This window comes from Ovis aries, chromosome 1 (genome assembly GCF_016772045.2).
Source record: "Ovis aries strain OAR_USU_Benz2616 breed Rambouillet chromosome 1, ARS-UI_Ramb_v3.0, whole genome shotgun sequence".
Classification (NCBI taxonomy): Eukaryota; Metazoa; Chordata; class Mammalia; order Artiodactyla; family Bovidae; genus Ovis; species Ovis aries.
The window spans coordinates 171,508,469-171,527,622 of NC_056054.1; the positions used below are offsets into that span (position 1 = coordinate 171,508,469).

The following is a 19,154-nucleotide window of genomic DNA, read 5'->3' on the forward strand; positions in this document are numbered from 1 at the left end:
CTGAAACTGAAATTTATGTCCACACAAAATCCTACACATCAGTATTTATAGCCGCTTTATACATAACTGCCAAAACTTGGAAGCAACCAAGATCGCCTTCAATAGATGAGTGGGTTAAACAAATTGTACTACATCCACATAATGGAATATCACTCAGTAACAGAAATCAACTATTAAGCTATGAAAAGATACTGGGTAACCTTAAATACACACTGTTAAGTAAAAGCAGCCAGTCTAAAAAGGTTACATATTACATGATTTCAACTATATGCCATTCTGAAGAAAGCAAAATGATAGGGACTAAAAGGATGACAACTGCCAGGGCTTCAAGAGGTGTGGTGGAGGCAGGTGGGTAAGGAAACAATGAACAGGTCAGGCACAGGGCATTTTTAGAGCAGTGAAACTATTCTCCATGATCCTACAGAGATGGATACATGACCTTATTATACATGTGTGGAAATTCACAGAGCCATGCAACACAAGCAGTGAACCCTAACAGACACTATGAACCTTAGTTAATAATACTGTATCAATATCAGTTCATCAGTGTAACAGAAGTACCATACTTGGCAAGCTGTTAAGAAGAAACTGGCACTTGGAGGAAGGAGGTAAATGGAACTCTACTTTCTGAACAACTTTTCTGCAAACTAAAACTTCTCTGAAAAATAATGCCTATTCAGAAAAATAAGAATACCGTCTCATGAACTAGCTACTGACACAGATAATTTTGTGCAAACCCTGCATAAAATTACAAGGTTTAAATAATATGAAAAGCAAATATACAAATGCAGTATTTCCCTTCAAACACACACATGGTGACATTTATCCTAACCATGAAACAAAAAGCAACATCGACTAACACTAAGAAAAATAAAATCTGAAATAATCTTACCTGTCCTGCGACTGCTCTTCATACATCCTCTCCTTGCCTTCTTTAAAGAGCCTTATTGCCCTTTTTGACTTTTTCATTAGGCTATCAATGTAGATTTTAAAGTATTCATTTTCACTGAGTTGGGCAAGTTTCTGGTTGTCATCATATTTACTCAATATAAGTCTCAAATGCTGATATGTATCAGGTAAAATATCAAGTATATATGGTGGGCTATTTTTCAACTGAAGTTTGGGGTTTTGGCACAGTCTGACCTAAAAGAAACAAGGACAGAAATAAAACATTTTCATGTGAACTGCAACACTTTCTTCCACAGAAAAACTGAAAAATTATCAAACTATGTACTATTTCGTTGCTTTCCATAAAACAAATTTTGACTTTAAAACTATAGTCACCAACCTACAAAGAATTAAATTCCCATCTGTTTTCAATTAAATCCTATTTTCTTTTGCTCTCATTCAGTTCCTCTGTCAGACCTTTACTTTCAACCCCAAAGTTTTCATCCTCTCTTCAATATCCCATTGTTCACAGCTTAACAGAACACCAACATGCTAGTTATTGTATATCACTAACAGTCTTTTTTTAAAACAAAAATGAGGGAACAGGCCTCACCTGCTGGCCTATCTTAATGTCTCACATTCAGATATTATTTTCCCAACTAAAGCTATTTGATTTTATGTTTTGGTATGCTGTTCCCAAACACTGAGGAGACTACAACAGGTACGATTTTAATAACCGAATTATTAAGTAGCAAATGGGTGTTAGGTCAGAACAAGTCTTTTCCACCTCTTTACATTACATCCAAGGCTTAGAAACACCTGCTACATAACGGTTCAGTCATTCCATCAGGTGTCACCCAACCACTGGGGCATTCAGGGCTGAGTGCAGAACTGAAAATACCTTCTGTTAGGGAAAAAAGGCTGAATTCTACTACTACATTCGCTGGTACACATTCATGTGATTTAGTCAAGAGTAAGTTAACCCATCTCATTCTTACCCCTCCAACCACAGTATAAAGAGCCATCCAATTAAACATTTAAATGTAATCATTGGGAACTGCATGAGTGTTCAACTTTAACAAAAGGCAAAACGTACACCTAAAGGCAGATTTACTGAGAAGCTTGTGATTACTTGGCCCCCTTCTAAAGCTTTCGTCATAAATCTTTCTGCAAAGTTTTCAAGGGCAAGGTATTTTAAACACAACTGGCTAAGACTTCTGTCTTTTTCCCAGTGTGACATCCCTTCTGTCAAACCGAGCCTTCTACTGGTTGGCACTGAAGTGGTGAGGGTCATGTCTGGAGTCTGGCTAATGCAAATTTGGGTTGAACATACACTTAGTTTGACTTTAATGGAAAGTGAATGTAAAGAACACAGTCACTTCTGAAACTAGCTAAATCATTGCCAGCAGCTGTGATAAAAGAATGGCTTCAGGAACATTTCAAGTGTCTCTGATGCTGACCAGCCCAGCACAGGAGTAGAAAGGTCACGTTTGAATTTCCTGGTACCCGGGACTGGTGGCATATGTGAGCAATGAAAGAGAGTCAAAGCATAAAGTGTACAGAGCCTAGATTATTTCTCTGATGTTTGTGGACTTAACTTTTTTTAAATTTATAACTTGTGATTTTTTATTGTTCTAAAAAAATACACTTTCACACCCAATTTTGTATTTTTTTTCTCTTTAAAAGGACCACTCTAAATTTCAGGTTCCACAAAACATGGATGCACTTTTGGGTACCCATAAAAGTGCTGGGACTAAATGAAAAAGAGTTGTTTAAGAACTACAAACACAGTGAATCAAGGAAACAACAAATGAAGAAAGCTCTCTTAAACTTACTTTCTCAATTGCTTTCTTGAGAAATAACCATATCATCTTTTGTGAGGAGAAAAATCTGACTCAAACTATCAAGCATCAGCTCCTAAGACAAACATTTCTCACATTAACAATGTGTATTTTATCTCCCTCCTTTTTGTATACAGTGCCTAAAATAATTATCCAGCATATCAGTCAGTTCAGTCGCACAGTCATGTCCGACTCTGTGCAACCCCATGGACTGCAGCACGCCAGGGTTCCCTGTCTATCACCAACTCCTGTAGCTTGCTCAAACTCATGTCCATCAAGTCAGTGATGCCATCCAACTATCTCATCCTCTGTCGTCCCCTTCTCCTAAAGATTATCCAGCATGTAGTACAGAACTAATAAATGGATGTATAAATGGTTGGTTAATTTGATTCTGAAATTCTTTATATATATTTTTACACACAAATATTATATTACTTTCTCATTTTCATGACTGAATTATACATAATTGGTTTTTTTTCTCCCCCCTAAAGACTGATGATGTCTCAAATATATCAATGACTTAACAAATCCTGGTTAAATCAAGAATGTTTCTCAATTCTTAAAACTAAAAGATAGTATCACAAATATACACAAATTTCAGAAGTATCACCAACAATATCCTACAACAGGTAATTTAATTTTAGCAACATAAAACTTTGTACAATATGTCACCAGACTGATAAATTATTAACCTGCAGTTAGGGGACCAGGCAGTTTTAAATTCATTTCCTCTAACTGGTGAATTTTTTAACTGATAAATAAAAAAAATTCTCTCAGGTATTTTTTTCAGACATTGCAAAGTACTGTAGTTTAATAGATTCTTCTAAACATTACAGATTTTCCATTTCCTATTCGCTACCTGAACTTATTTCTCATTTGCTTTATTTAAACTGTAATTCCATCTGAGAATGTATTGCTTTATTCAGTAAAATTGTTTGATAACTACTATATACCAGGTACTGAGCTCAGTGCCAGGAAATTATAGATGACTAGAGCACACTTCCTGCCTTAAGGAGTCTGGCAGAAGAGACCTAGTTCTCTATAATTAACTTAGGAGCAATGTAATTCTTGCTCTAAGGGATCTTAGTAAAGATCCTGTCCAATCCATTCATTTTCAGATAAAGAAACTAAGAACTACAAAGATTAAGGGACTATTAAAAAATCATTAATCCAACACAAGAGTCTACATCTTATGAATCTCAGGCTGGTCTTTTTAACTATATCACAACTTAATTAGAATTGGGCATATAATTAATGATCCCTGGCTAAACTCATTTACATTTTTATTTTATTCCATTTGTGAATTTACATGAACTTCAGGACCCATTTGTTAATTCTACAAATGTTGGTGCATCAGGCATTGTTTCCAGCCCTAGGGAATACAGCAAGGAATAAATCAAAGACCTGTCCTCAAGGAGTTTTCTAGTGAAAAAAATTCAGTGGCTTGAAAAAGAATGACAGGAAAATGGGAGCGCTGTAATGGAGGCGAGTACAAAGTGCTGGAGGAGGAATGAAGCAGACAGGTCCATGTGGCAGGACCATAAAAGGCATACCTAAATTTGCAAAAGGAACATTCCAGGCAAAGGGATGTGCAAAGGCTGAGAGGCTCCCGAGAGCAGGGTGTGTGAAAATGAGTCAATGCAATCACTCTCAAAGGTGGACACAGAGGAAGCCCGTGGTGAGTGGAATGAGGAGCTCTGAAATAGGCGAGAGCCAGTTCAGCCCTTGTAGGCCACACAGTTTTCTAAATCTGCACTTGGGCAAGCGCAACATGAAATGCTGAACTACTACCGTAGGCTACTAAGTGTGCAGTTCATCAGCTGGATTAGTATTAAACTCTGTGATTTATGACAGCTCCTGCAGAAAATGAATAAGCTTATACCAGGACTACTACTTCTAAGCAGGTCAAATTCAATTCAATTCAATAAATATTTATTGAGTGCCTGCTATGCACAAGGAACTGCGAAAGCCAGGGAGATAAAAAATGCTTTTATAAAAACAGTATTTTAAGGAGAAAAATCAAGCTCACCACAAGGTTCAAGTTCAAATTCAAATGACTTAGATGTCTTCTAGAACTGTCTAAGTTGCTCCCTAGAATGACAGCGGGTCCCAACACAGAAGAACTTTCACGAAGAACAAATCTACAGTCACATTACACAATGATGGACTTTTTAAGGCACCAACTGGTACACAAAAGGATTGATTCATTACTCTTCGCTTTTGAACTGAAAGGTAAAACATTTAGTGTTGGAATTGGGTTAAAAATTCCATTATAGTCAGTGACTCAAAGGGTTTTAAAGAAGACTCTGGAGATCACCAAGACCAACTCCTTCCTTGTGACATGACAACACTTAAACACAGAAATGGAACTTAGTGGAGTTTACTGCTCAGAATCCCGCCTTCTGAACTTACAAGTGAGGCACTTTCTCCTTAAAGGTAGACAGCTGCCTGATGTAATTCTTGAAATGTGTTTAAAGATTTTTAAGTAGACCTCTCTGTATATGTCTATATATACATCATCCCACACACATCAAAAATACATTTTATATATATTATATACACACTGTGTATTTCAATAAATACATGAATCTGTATTCAGATATATAAAATATATATTCAGACATATCAATGCAAAGGCACAAATGTAAACACAGGATTTACTAGTGCTATAAGAATTCTCAAAGCCGTTTATTTTTGGAACATTCTTGCATTTAAACAGTTTCCTGACTGTGCTTTAATTAAAATTTCTAGCCAAAAGGTAACAAAGAAGTATTAGGTCAGCTAACATATTTCCTGCAAACAAGATTCAAACCAGCCCCTGAAATCTATGAAAAAAAATTTATTTGAGTAAATGGAAACTTCAACAGCAAGGAACTGGGTGCATACCACAGCATTCATTAGAACATACACCTCACTTCATGAAGCACTCAGTTGTATTAAATCAAGTATTATACCTTCAAAGTGAAATGTCCCATTTTTTAAAGACACTATGGGAAGTCTGAAAGAAATCCTTATTTGTGCTTCCCAGGTAACTAACTGCTCTAAGAGATTCCTTATTGCAGTTACTTAAAAGCATGTTGTTATGATAATAAGTATCTATGAGTTCTTCAGATTCTTTACATTTTATCTCAGCAAATCACCACTAAGTATATAAAAGTATAAGAACTTGTACAGCATAAAATGTAAAAAATAGAAAAATAAAATAGAACTCTTTCCACATAAGACTATTAACTGGGCAAAACCAGAAGGTTAACATATATACTTGGTTATGAATCTGGAAGTTACTCCTAGTAGGATCTGGGAAAACCACCAACTTTTTTTATGGTTTTCAAAGTTTTCTTTAGAAGACTAATATATTAAAAAGCACCATTAAATAACTGTCTAGTTGTATTGAGGTCAATTATTTATTCATTTGTTCACTATCCCTCCATATGAGAATGGAACTTCTTAAGGGTGAAGGGCATATCTGTCTCACTGGTCTTTCTCCATCACGTAATATAAGATCCTGCATATAGTAGGTGTAAAAAATTTCAATGGAGGGAAGTAGGAAGATATGGGAGGAAAGAAATGAAATAAGGAGGAACCTCTCAGAAGTAATATCACAAAAAGAATATCCCCATCTATACTGAATAAATCTGTCGACATGAGTACAAAGCTTGGAGAACTTGATCATTACAAATACAGAGATAAAGGTCCTTTTATTTCTTGCATAAACAGGAAGAGTCATACATACTTGAATCTTCATATCATGAGCATAAGTCACACGTGCTTAAATATTCGTACCATGAACACGGGCCTGAGAATCAATCAGACCTGGGATCTAGCCCTGGCATTCACTAGCTTTACAACCTTGGGCCAGTTTCTTCTTCAGGAAACCATGGAAATTTCTAAAGATGTTACAAAGTCTCAGAAGAAGAAAAGTAAGTGCTCAACACAACACCTGGCACACAGTGGGCACTAGCAACTTTTTAGGATTTCTTCCCCTTCCATACTATACCACAATACAGCAGAACCACTGCAGGTTTTGCAAAGGAAGGAGAATTAGACCAGAGGCACTGGCCACCTTGTTGGGGATCATTAAGAGTTCTTTCATTTAGTGCATGTGTGTGTAGATATGTGCACACGTAGTCATGTCCAACTCTGTGGCATCCTACGGACTACAGACCGCCAGGCTACTCTGTCCATGGGATTTTCCAGGCAAGAAGACAGGAGTGGCGTGTCATTTTCTCCTCCAGGGGGAATCTTCCTGGTCCAGGGATTGAAGCCACGTCTCCCGTGGGTGAGATTTATTACCACTGAGCCATTGCTGAAGCCCATAATTAGTTCCTAAAGTTTGTTATACTACCTGAAATCCTTACAAGGTCTCCTGCTTTGGGCAGAATAGCAGCAAATAAGACCAGGTCACTACTCCTCATGTGGAATCAGTACATCGGTACTCAGCTGATCTGGAATCTTTGGAAAGGTAGAATACTGAAGTAGTATTTTTGTAATTCCTAATGAAAAATAGTGCAAGCTTAACAATTATTTAAATATTAATGTGTTAAACAGCTAAAAATTTAGTCAAATATTTTCCAAGCGTTTCTTTAATGACTAGGAGAAAATCAGAATCTTACAAATAAATCTGTAAAACAATCTTAAATATGTGCCCAAGCAGAGTAGACACAAACAATACTGTGGTGTCATTTAAGGTGCAGCATGTTTTAAGGTGATCTTAATATAAAGGTTCAGGACTGATTTCCATTTCAGTTTTTTTAACTTACCTACACAGTTAACTGCTGGAAAACTAGCTTAAATATATATTGTTTAATCTATAATATGCAATTTGAAAATATGGTTTAAATATTACAAATATGAGTTAAAACACTTCCTGACAACCCTAAGTAAAATTTACAAATTCCTCCATAACTTTGCTGTATATTTCCTCATTTCCCTCTTATCTACATATAAATAGTTATCTACCAAGGATTACCTTTCTACTTGTTCTGAGCCTTTCCCTCCCACACTGTAATCCACAATACTACTTTATCAATTACTTCTTCTTCCATCTTAAATCACTCCCTACCTATATTCCTTCCCCTCAATTCTATGAACCTTTACAATAGCATCCCCACACACACAAGGCTGTGCTCTGCTCAAATCCTCAAGCTATCGTAACTTTCTTTCTTTATGCTAGTTGTCCCAGTTCTAGAACAATTTTGTTGAATTCACATACTGAATTTAATCTAGCTGTCATTGATGTGACATGGAAAGATAAACAATGGCCTTGACTCAAGAAATGTAATGATTTCTTAAATTTTCATTCAGCTTGGATTTTTCCATTTAAGCTTATTAGTTTTCTTAGATGTTGAAATTACTTCCTTATAAAGCTCTCTCTACCCAGGAAATCAATATGCTCTCATTCCTTTCCTATCTGTTCCATCACTGTTCTTTGCAGGATTCTTTCTCCTTCACCACCATCTAATTATAGATACAAAACCGATACAGCCAAAAATTCCAATCTCTGACTTTTTCTCCCCAACTCTCACCTTCTAGTCTGCCTTCCAAATCTCTTGCTGTTCTACAGCTTGAAATGCCACCGCTATGGGCGTATCTACCAAACACACACCTCTAGTTTTAATTTCTCTCTTTAACTGCATATTCAACTTTGTGACTTCAAAATGGATATTTCACTCTGGCATGTCAAACTCAACATGGCCAAGAAACAAACATCATGCACCAGGCCCCAAGCTTCCTCTTTTTCTTCGTATGTTCCTTATCTCATTAAGGGCATCACTGCTTTTAGAGTCAACTAAGCTGAAAACCTCAAGAGCCACTTTCACTTCAACTTCTCCTTCATCCTCTATCTCTGAAGGGTCACCAGGACCTTAGGTTTTACTCCAAAATGTCTCCCACATTTGCTATATCTACTGTCAATTTTCTAGCACAGCCCTGTATTATTTCTTACCCAGTCTGTTTCAATTTCTCTTGGTCATTATTTCTACCTTTAAAGGGGTTCCCCCCTCTTAACTCATCCTTTCTAGAGTCAAGAGAGTAACTGACAACACAGCCTTGACATTCTCTCATTATGCTCAAACATTTCAGTGGTCCTCTGCCTACTAAATAAAAGTCCAAATTCCTTAACAAAACACTCAAAGTCTCTTTAACCTTCTCTAACTTTCCTTCGATCACTCCATCATCTCCCTTTAGCCATCTCTCCTTCAGCCTGATGTGTCCTCCACCTCACTGGAATCCAAAACATCCTCTAAAAAACAGCTAGATAATACTACCAGCTATACTACACCATACTGCCTACACCAACTTTCCACCCTAGCAAACGATACTCACATACTACATCACAGCACTTTGTGGTTCCCTCAGTCGTGTCAGACTGTTTGCAACCCCATGGACTGCAGCACACCAGGCTTCCCTGTCCTTCACCATCTCCTGGACCTTGCTCAAACTCATGTCCATTGAGTAGATGATGCCATCCTTATTTACACTGTATTACAGCACTTACTATATCTTCCAGGATAACATGGTTATTTATGATTGCCTATCTTTCCATACTTGGCATATAATTAGTGAATGATGAAATCATTAATAGCATAGAAAGCAAATTTGAAAGAAGTTGATTCAAAAATCTGAATGGTTATAATTTTATAGGAGTTAAATGATTACTAACTAATGAACCCCTCTATTAAAGGTTTGCTCTATATCACAAGGATAAACCCAGGAAACTCTTGGGAAGATTCCTTTACATCTTTTACTTTATCCAAAAGTTTTACCTAGAAAGGACAGGAAGCAAACTTTGGGATCACTTCATTTATCTAAGCACAAATTCAAAAACCTAACTCAGAACTAAACAAAATAACCTAGATATGTATTGCGTTATCCTCTATCCAAGTCTATTTGGGCCCATGATCCTGCTAATAGAGAACAACCTCACTGAGGAAAATGAAATATGTGAAGAATAATTCAAATAAATGATATTCCCTATTCCAAGAGCCCAAGGACGGTGATATTCTGAAACCCATCAAACACAAACAACTGGCATCCGAAAATAAAGTTTTAGTCTACGTGCAATATTTTTCAGAGGTATGAGTAAATTAACTTAGAAAAGAATACTATTTTTTAATAGCTGTATTTTAAGACATTTTGACTGAAAAGCTTTAAAATATATTATAGTTGAAATGAGATTACAAAGACAGAGAATAAATTAAATTCCAAGCTTGCAAATGTATTAAATGCACTGAGGATAAAACACAGGAAAAGGCTGTCTGGCATCATCACTTTTTAAATGCTTTTAAAACTCTGTCAGTAATATAATTTCAAATAAGTGACAAGGACAGCAAGACAAAAACATAGGCAGGTACTCAACTTGTTTTGCTCTTTGGCATCAATTAATTATTTTTTAATTCCCTGAACATCCATGTATGCTCAGTACATTTAGTATTTATTAGATGGAAAATTATTTCTTCCACTTTCCATCACCTGGCTAAGATGCTTGTGAAAACCATACTCAGGAACCTCACATTAATAAATCATCACTCCTACACACTGATTAGCAATCATTTCCTTACCCTCACCACAGCATTTTCAACAAGAATACAATAATGCCTTTCCTAAAGGCAGTGGCCAGCAGAACCCAGACAGACAACAGGCTAAGCAGTGGCCAGAAGAAAAACAAGGCAGATGTTCTTGACTCTGCTTCCAATGTACTTTGTATAGGTCTGTATTACAGACCTCTCCATATGACATGGCAATTACCCACTTACATGCCTGGCTCTGATAATGGTCTTGGAGCTTCCTTGACAGGTCTAGGGCAGATTTATATCTTGTCTAGCTTTGCATCTCCAGGTAACAAGAACTTCATAGAAACACAGTAGGTCCTCAATAAATGTTTAAGTGTTTAAGAACCTCCATCTCTGTAAGGGTTTTGGAACAGACTCCACATTTCAGGTGCATATGAACCTCACTGTGTATTCATCACTAATAGTTCTGTCTCTGTATCTGAGAGGCATCCACTGATCTGAACAGTTTGGGGTCAGCTACTGACTTCCACTGACACATGGAGCTAAGACCAGAAAAGATTATCTAAAATAAATGAGATGCTTTGAGATATGTTACTATTCTTTTCCTCAATAAATGTACCATGTTAAGTTTGTGCCACTGATGTTTTCTTTCAAAACACTTCACATCCTACAAGGAACACAACTGAGCAATTACTCCCTCCTACTCTCAGTGACCTTGCATAGAAAGCTTGCCCTCTGAAAACATACCAGTTAGCTAGAACTGGAATCTCAGTTGACTGTTTTAAATTCTAGAGGCCAGGGAATGGTGTAACTACACACTTACTGGGTTTTTCCCCTACAGTCTAAGACTGCTTCCTAAGCCCTGTGAGATAAGTTATTTTACTTTGTAGGTAGCTGAGATATACTGTACTTGGAGCTTGTTTACAAATTTACACTTCGAAGATTTGACCTTGTTGAAGAGGTTTTATAAAGAAAAATGCTGAATACCTCATCCTCTCTTCTACATAACTACCAGTTAGATTTGAAAGTTACTATTGTTATTCACAAGCTAAACTCCAGCTATGGCAGTTATTTTACAAAACAGTTAGGCAATGTGTCAAGGGATTACCTTTTGGACTAATAATAAAGTTCCTGATGTAATCACCAGGACAGTGTTCATAATATGAATCACTTCCTTCACCACTGACAAGCAGAAAGATAAACACATGTGGGGGGTTCTTCTACACTATACAATTAAATAAAATATTCTTCCAATTAGTACCTATCAGTGCCTTTTTATTACTGTGAGATAGAGTAGCAATAAACGTACTAGACTTTCATAATGATTTACATGGTTTCCCTCCACAAAGCCCACAAATGCATACATAAACGAACACAACAATTTTCAGCCTTGACAGATAATGAAGACAAATAGAGAAAGCCACACAATGCACCTTTGCCAATACCTGTACCCACATTCCACTAAATAGAGACTTCAGGTAATAGATTTCCTCTTGAGTCAAGATTCTCAGTTGGAGAGGCTAAACGCAAACCCACAAAAGGGTTAATAAAATAAACAATGGCAGAAGCCATTTTTTTTTTTACCATAACCCATAAGCCATCTATTTTACCATAATCCATGATGAAATAATTAAAAGAGGATAAAACTTAGGTCAACAATCAGTTACAGGTCAAAATTACGTTTCAAAAATAATGACTCTATTAACCATAGTTCACCACTTCCTCACACAGATCTTTTTCATTTGATGTTCCAATATTTACTTACAATTGTACAAACTCTGACCACTCAAAGAAAGGGGTGGAGAGAGAGGAGACCTGCCCGGTATAACCTAACCCATTTCTGCCCACTCGTATAACAGATAAGTTAAAGAAAAACCTTGACTCTCCTTCTCTTAAGCCCAACTAGTGATACAAGCATGAGTGACCTTAAATTGCTTACTCCTCAGAAAAGCAAAGACAGCTAGTATTGTGCCTGCCAAATATACACAATTTTTCCAACTGCATGCTCCTCATTCTTAAGTATCCAATATTAAAATGAAAACCTGACCTCAAGCAGCAAGTTGCAATGTTTGACACTATGACATCATTCTATGTGAAGTACTTTAAAATCACAATTTGAATAATTGGCAGAAGCTTAAATAGGTCACACTGAAGCCCAAAACTAAGGATATTTATCTGACAAAAGTATTCTGGCTCTGCCTTTAGTGCCACCAGCCATAGAATGCCAGGCCTATCATTCATCTACCCATCTGCACTTTTCATAAGGATAAACAAAAATAAAGTAAATCTTATTCCCTTCCAGTATTGCTACCACCACCAACAGTGGCTTTTCGTGGAAAATATTTGAACAGTTACGAAAAAAGTAAAGGTAACTGCTTTACTTTTTACTCTTCATAATATGACTTCATGAAGGCTTTAGCACACAGCTACAAAGAAATATTTTTTTTAAACTTCCATTTCTGCAGGTATAAAGATATCAACAGCCCTGCATCAATTAATTTTATAATTAGTCCCAAATATCTATCAAATGAAACTATTAAGGGCTACAAACATTTACCAATATATAGCTTATAGTACTACTGATGCAAAAGCAAAACTATTAATTTTGCACAGCAGCAAGCTACATCTTAGGCTTCCCTGGTGGCTTAGTGGTAAGGAACACACCTGCCAATGCAAGAGACTGGGGTTCAATCCCTGGGTCGGGAAGATCCCCTGGAGAAGGAAATGGCAACCCACTCCAGTATTCTTGCCTGGGAAATTCCAGGGACAGAGGAGTCTGGTGGGCTACAGTCCATATGGTCATGACTTAGTGACTAAAGCTACATCTTAATCATATTTTATTTCATAATCCTACTTAGTAAGACAGGACAGTGACAGCTACAGTTTTCTCAGCAGACCTCTGTAAAGTATTCAGGTTTCCTAGACTTGTCTGGGTACTGACATCCAGCACCATTTCTTCTTGTAACTTGCAGTTCATCTGAAAGCAACATGCAAAAACCACAGAGGTTTCTGATACTCTCAGTCCCACCACCTCCATCATAAATTTTCCTTTCACAATAAACAATGTGCAATCAAAAAGGTTTCCTGTTTCAAAATGGAATAGATGAAACAAACTGTGACTCTACCATTAACAACAACCAAAAAGTTCCTTAATGAAGATGAATTCTCAAAGGTGAAAATGGAAACTCTCAAATACTGCTTCCTCACTTAAAGACTAATATGGTTCTTTCCCCAGTAATCATTCTCAGCATCACACACTGTGGATGTCATGAGTAGTCCATCAGAGACTTTTCTTAAATTACTTGTATGCACTCTTTTGTTATCTAAGAGCAACACAACCTTACATAAGACAAAACAAACACTTCCAAACGATTCTAAGCCATGCACCAACAAAGAGCAGCCAACAGTAAAAGCTTTGCATATCTGAGTCATATAGAGGAACTTTGAACCTTGAAGAGTAGGACAAGAGTTAAAAAAAAAAAAAAAAAAAACAAGTCTTGGCTCTGAATCCAACTTTTCAAAATACCCAGAGCGGATATAAGAAACATGGTCAATCTGAATCAAAAGACTGTTGCCATACCAATAATTATTACTAAATGACAGTACAAACAAAACTGGAGAAACCACATCCAGGGTCAACCCTGCTGTTGTACAGACACAGTCAGACAGAACTTACCACTTTGTCCATGAGTTTCCAAGTTTTTTCCACGGTCCTGCGATCCGCTGCGGCTTGCTTAGGGGGTCCAACTGCATCTTGAATAGCATCAATAAAACCCAAAATCCGTCCTTTTCGGGGGTTTCCTCCTCGACCACCAGGGTTTCTGCCATTCATAGAATTTGCCATCTGGAATCTTAGCTCTTTGAAAGGAAAAAAAAAGTTTAGTTGGTCATGAAAATACTTATGCAACAGTAAACAGGTTAACTTGTACCCATTACATCCTCCTCCATCAGTGAGAACAAAATCCAGGGTCCCAGATTCCACTTTTCAATAGCGTGTGAATTTTTCACTCTCAATCTTTACACACAACACACAGGTTTAGGAGCAGTGGCCTTAGATCTGTTTTGGGAACACTAAGAGTTAAAGATGCATCATTCTCACATGGCAAGGAGTGAAGGTTTGATTAATACATAGCTAAGAAAAAACAGTAACAAAAACTTAGATTTCCTCTAACTACGTAAGAACACATCGGTTTTCCCTTCTCCCTGACTTAACCCCAATTCAAAAGACCAGAACTGAAGCCCCTAGAAAACACTTTGGAAGCCTCACTCAAAAACCGCCCTTTAACTGTGTGACTTCGCCAAGTTATATAAACGTAAAGATTATTCTACAGGAGCAGAAAGGGATCGACTTTTGTCAACAAAGGCTGAGGACTTGGATTTTCCCGGCTAAAACCACCAAGTTCGGACTCATGAACACACGAGCACACAGTTCTTCAAATAACGCGGTTGAGGAGTTGTTCCCAAGTTAAGAGCCAAACGAACCAACAGACAGCCCATTTTAAAAGAGAGTGAGAAACTGACAAGAGCGGGCACAGAAAGGAGAGAGAGTTCATTTCTTAGGCTTCCTGCATTTCATCTCATCCAAGTCGGGTGGGGGTAGGGGGTCCAAAGCTTTGTCTCGGGACATCTGTGCCTCCCGGCTCAGGCTCCTCCCCTGCCACTCTCGGACCACAGCTTGGCGGGGCGGGGGAGGTGGACAGAGAAAGGACGAAGAACCCCTCCCGCTCCGGCAGCTCCGTGCGTCTGGGGCGCTCCGCGTTCAGCTCCCTGGAGGACGCTCCTCGCCGGGTTGTCTGCAATCCCAGCCCCCCGGCTCCCCTGATTCCCTATTCCTCCTTCCCCGGCCCAGCCCGGGTCCCGGCTTTAAATACCCCTCTTCAAAGTGTGACGGCGGCGGCGACAGCAGCTGGAAACCGGGGCTGTCCCCTCTTCCTCCGAGGCCCACGTAGGGTTGCCCCAAGCCCCTTGGGCGGAAAGCAGCGCCGAGCCTCCCCGGCACCCCCTTCCCTCCCGGCGTCCCGGCGCCGTAGAGACACGCGGGTGCGCGGGTCCGACTCTACGCGCACGAGCCCAGGGTGCGTGGGTAGCCCCGGCAGGGTGTGTGTAATCACCGTAAAAGCCCCGCTCCCGAGGAAGGAGCGACCCAGAGACGCCGGCCACCGAGGTGGAGAAACGCAACAATTACCGTCAAAACCAATCCACGCCCGCTCTCCCCTCCCGCCCGACTCTCAGGGAGGCCACGGGACGCCGCAGCAGCACTAGCCGGAGGAGGAGACCACTCGCTGGCCACCCCACCCCTGTAGGATACACACAGAGAGCCAGGCGTGGGGCGGGGCTGGGGGCGGGGCCGCTCGGGGCTGGGCCAATCCAGCGCACCCATGCCCTACCCGACAGCGGGCGGCGCCAATGGACGGGAGGCGCCCGTCCTCCTCGCACTACCACCCGGTCCACGTCTCCCACAGTACACAATGGCCCCAGAGGAAGGCCCTCTCGCCACACGTCCGAAATGGAAAAGGATTCGGAGACAAATGAGGGGACTGGATTCACCCGAGAACGAAAGTCGTAAAGGAAATGGAAGCAAAGATGCAAGGCACTAGGGAATTAACCAATAAGGAGTGGGCGGGTGGGCGTGAGCGTTGGGAAACGGAGCCAAAGCGGACTCTGGCTAAAAGGCGGGACTTCCTGCTTCGCTCACCTTCCTAGTCTTTTGTTTCATAGCAACAGAGTAGTGGCTGAGAGGGTGTTGCTTCTTAACTCTGGGCGGATACGAGGCTGAAGAATTCATCTCCTTAGGGCTGCCAAACTTCTACCCAGGACAGCGGCCAAACGAGTCTAAAGCATGGCTTCTTGTGGACTAGCAAAAAACAGCACACAGTCATTCAGCTTCTAAAATGAAGTATAAGCCTTTCAGAGAATAGACTAGGGTTAACACCTGATTGCCAACCAAAACTTCCTTAATTTCTGAGCTTGTTTCCCTTTTGCTTTTAGTTCTGGAGGAATTGCTGATCAGACATCAGGTTGTTGAAAAAGTCAACAATTGACAACGCAGGCCAAATTGTCTGCACTAATCATGCCTGGGGAGTAAAAGAACCAGACTATAGGAACTGCTAATGTATACACTGCACCTTTTTATTTACTGCAAGTTGCTGTGTAAATGACTGAAGAGAAAACAGCTTTGGTATTTTGTCTGAGTCACCTTTACTCTGTGTCTGCCATTCTCTCCCAGCATTTGTAATCTTGCTGTGGCTCCACCCCAATGTCTTTAGAAAAGCCCATATCTGACCAGTCTTAAAAAGAAAAAGCTACTGTTCTGGGGTCCTTCTTTCAACAAGATCATAGATTAAATAAATGTCTTCTATTAGTTCCAGCCCCACCACAGGTGCTACTAACAATTGCTCTGGATTGTTATGCTTCAGAATTTTTTTTCCACCTCAGTTGACAGTGTGGAATAAACTTTACACCTTGGGTTTCTCAGATGTTGTAACATTTTGTTAATTTTCAAAATATTTAACCAGTTAACCTGATAAGATGTTTCTTAATGGTCCTAACCACTTTTAGTTAAATAACCGTTTTAGTCCAGTGATAATAACTGTCAAGGATCCTGACTTCTTGTTAACATTCTTTACAGCCCGCAATACAGATGGTTAAAGTTTTCATTTGATTAAAACAGGCAAAACGTGGTCTTTGCAGCTGGTCAGGTGATAAAATGTGGTTCAGGAAGTAATTTTGTTTCTTTGCCATTATTTCTATGCCAATAATTAAAGAGTAGTTCCTTGTTTTCACATTGTGTTTATCTACAAAAGAACTGGCTTCTCCATATCTCTTCCACCCATGCAGATCTCCTTTACACATAGTGACAGTAACTAAATTTACTAAAGAGAGACTTCAAAAGAAAAAAAAAAAAAAAACACTTATTGGGTCACCTTTTAAATAAATCCCTAAAGAATATATGTATAGAAGGTTTTTCAGCATGTAGGAAAAGAGTAGCTTAAGGAAACATTACAACTAAGTATATACATTCTTACTCATATTCTATACTCATATACTCTAATATTATATTCATATCTAGATAAATGCAGAATAAGTAAAATACATGTTATAGCATGTGGCATTCTTTTGGTGTTAGCTTTGCAACTAAAGGAGATGACTTAGTAAGAAAATAGCACTGACTATGGTATCAAGCATATCACATTGATACAAATTACAAATTTTGTGGGATATGGTTTTATATATATAACATATATATATAACACACATATACACAATGCACACATAATTTATTTTATATATTATAAATAATACCAAGAAATTACAGCGTCAAATCATATTGAGTCTAAGTTAAGTTCTGGTGTAGCACTCCTGCCTGGAAAATCCCATGGACAGAGGAGCCTGGTAGGCTGCAGTCCATGGGATCCCAAAGAGTCAGACCTGACTGAGCGACTTCAGTTTGACTTTTCACTCTCCTGCATTGGAGAAGGAAATGGCAACCCACTCCAGGTTCTTGCCTGGAGAATCCCAGGGACTGAGGAACCTGGTGGGCTGCCGTCTATGGGGTCGCACAGAGTCGGACACCACTGAAGCGACGCAGCAGCAGCAGCAGCAGCAGCAGCAGCAGCAGCAGGGCTCCCATTTGAACCAGAACTAGGATTCAGGATTTGCTTGTGTCTGATGAACTGAGAGAGTGGTAGCCCTCCCTTCAAACTATTAGCATGAGTAGTTGATATCTGTGGGAGAATAAAGACCTGCTGGGTTGAAACTTTATATCCCAGATGCTTCCAATGAAGACAGAAGAGATAGAATATAATAAAGTACTGCATGCTGAGGGCTATAAATAAAAGCACAAAGAAATGTTTTCATAGGAGACGTTGTGATACTCAGAGCATAAGCAGTAGTACTTCCAGGGGACAGAATTGGCTAGAGAAATACATTGCTCATTTCTACATGTATAAGTCGATCTCAAACATGATGCACTTTAAGGTGAATGTGCTATTCTTCAGAAACACGGATATTTGTGACCTAGAGAGAACTTGGGTGTGACACCTTTATGGGAGAGGAGTGTTCTCCTGGAGGATCCTGGCATGAGGGAGAATGGCGTAACTCCTAACAAAGAGCCTTCCTTCCATGCACCCTAACAGCCAAGAAGTGAATAATATAAACAAGCTGATTGTAAGTGTATGTGAGACCCTTCCCTCAGGACTCTCAGAGAAAAACTGGGAGATGCTATGGCAGTGGTGCTGAGAAACTATAATGGCAGACATGAACCCTTGTTATTTGAGCATTAGTACCTGACATTAATGCTTGTACAGGCTGGTGCCATTTGAGAAAGTTCAGCTTAGAATCCTGTCTTTAAACCTGGAGAAAAAAAATTAAAAATAAGATACCTGTTGGGGAAACCATTTACAGTTTTTTCCATTTGATTCAATTTTTCTTCTTTCTACTTTCTCCAAATTCACAGGTGACCCATGCGATATTAGACCAGTTGACTAAATAACAAATTCTCCCTGTAACTTATTTGATCTATAAATAACCTCTCAAAAAATATTTGTTGAATGAATTGACTGTTTAAGGTTATTCTGTAGAAAGTATAAGGTTTCCTGTTTCTGTGTAATTGAGAGTCCACTTTATTCACAATTTCAAACAAGATGTTACTTTTCCTACCAGGTAGATTTACAGCGCCCCTCCAACTCAAAATCATAATGACGCAACACAAAACGTTAATCCCCCAGGTATACAGATTCACAGGTTAGAGATAGATAAGTGGATTATTACCTAGTTATATTTTGGTTTACATGTCTACCTTGTTACAGAGAAGGAAATGGCAACCCACTCCGTTATTCTTGCCTGGAGAATCTCATTGACTGTAGCCTGCCAGGCTCCTCTGTCCATGGAATCACAACAGTCAGACATGACTTAG

At 39.0% G+C, this 19,154-nt stretch overlaps 1 protein-coding gene across 17 annotated transcripts in view; it reads right to left on the minus strand.

Moving 5' to 3' along the window:
* The window catches only part of CBLB (Cbl proto-oncogene B), a 221,967-nt gene extending 206,195 nt beyond the window's left edge, over window positions 1-15,772 (minus strand). For 5 of the 17 annotated variants that reach the window (XM_060404202.1, XM_060404205.1, XM_060404194.1 and 2 more), the window contains exons 1-3: window positions 15,628-15,772; window positions 13,917-14,098; window positions 893-1,143 (exon numbers count right to left, since the gene is read on the minus strand). In XM_060404202.1, coding sequence (XP_060260185.1) covers window positions 893-1,143; window positions 13,917-14,084 — 419 coding nt within the window. In that variant the 5' untranslated portion in view covers window positions 14,085-14,098; window positions 15,628-15,772. The other 12 variants (XM_060404222.1, XM_060404214.1, XM_060404208.1 and 9 more) reach the window with 7 other exon arrangements.
* Window positions 15,773-19,154: the final 3,382 nt, after the last annotated feature.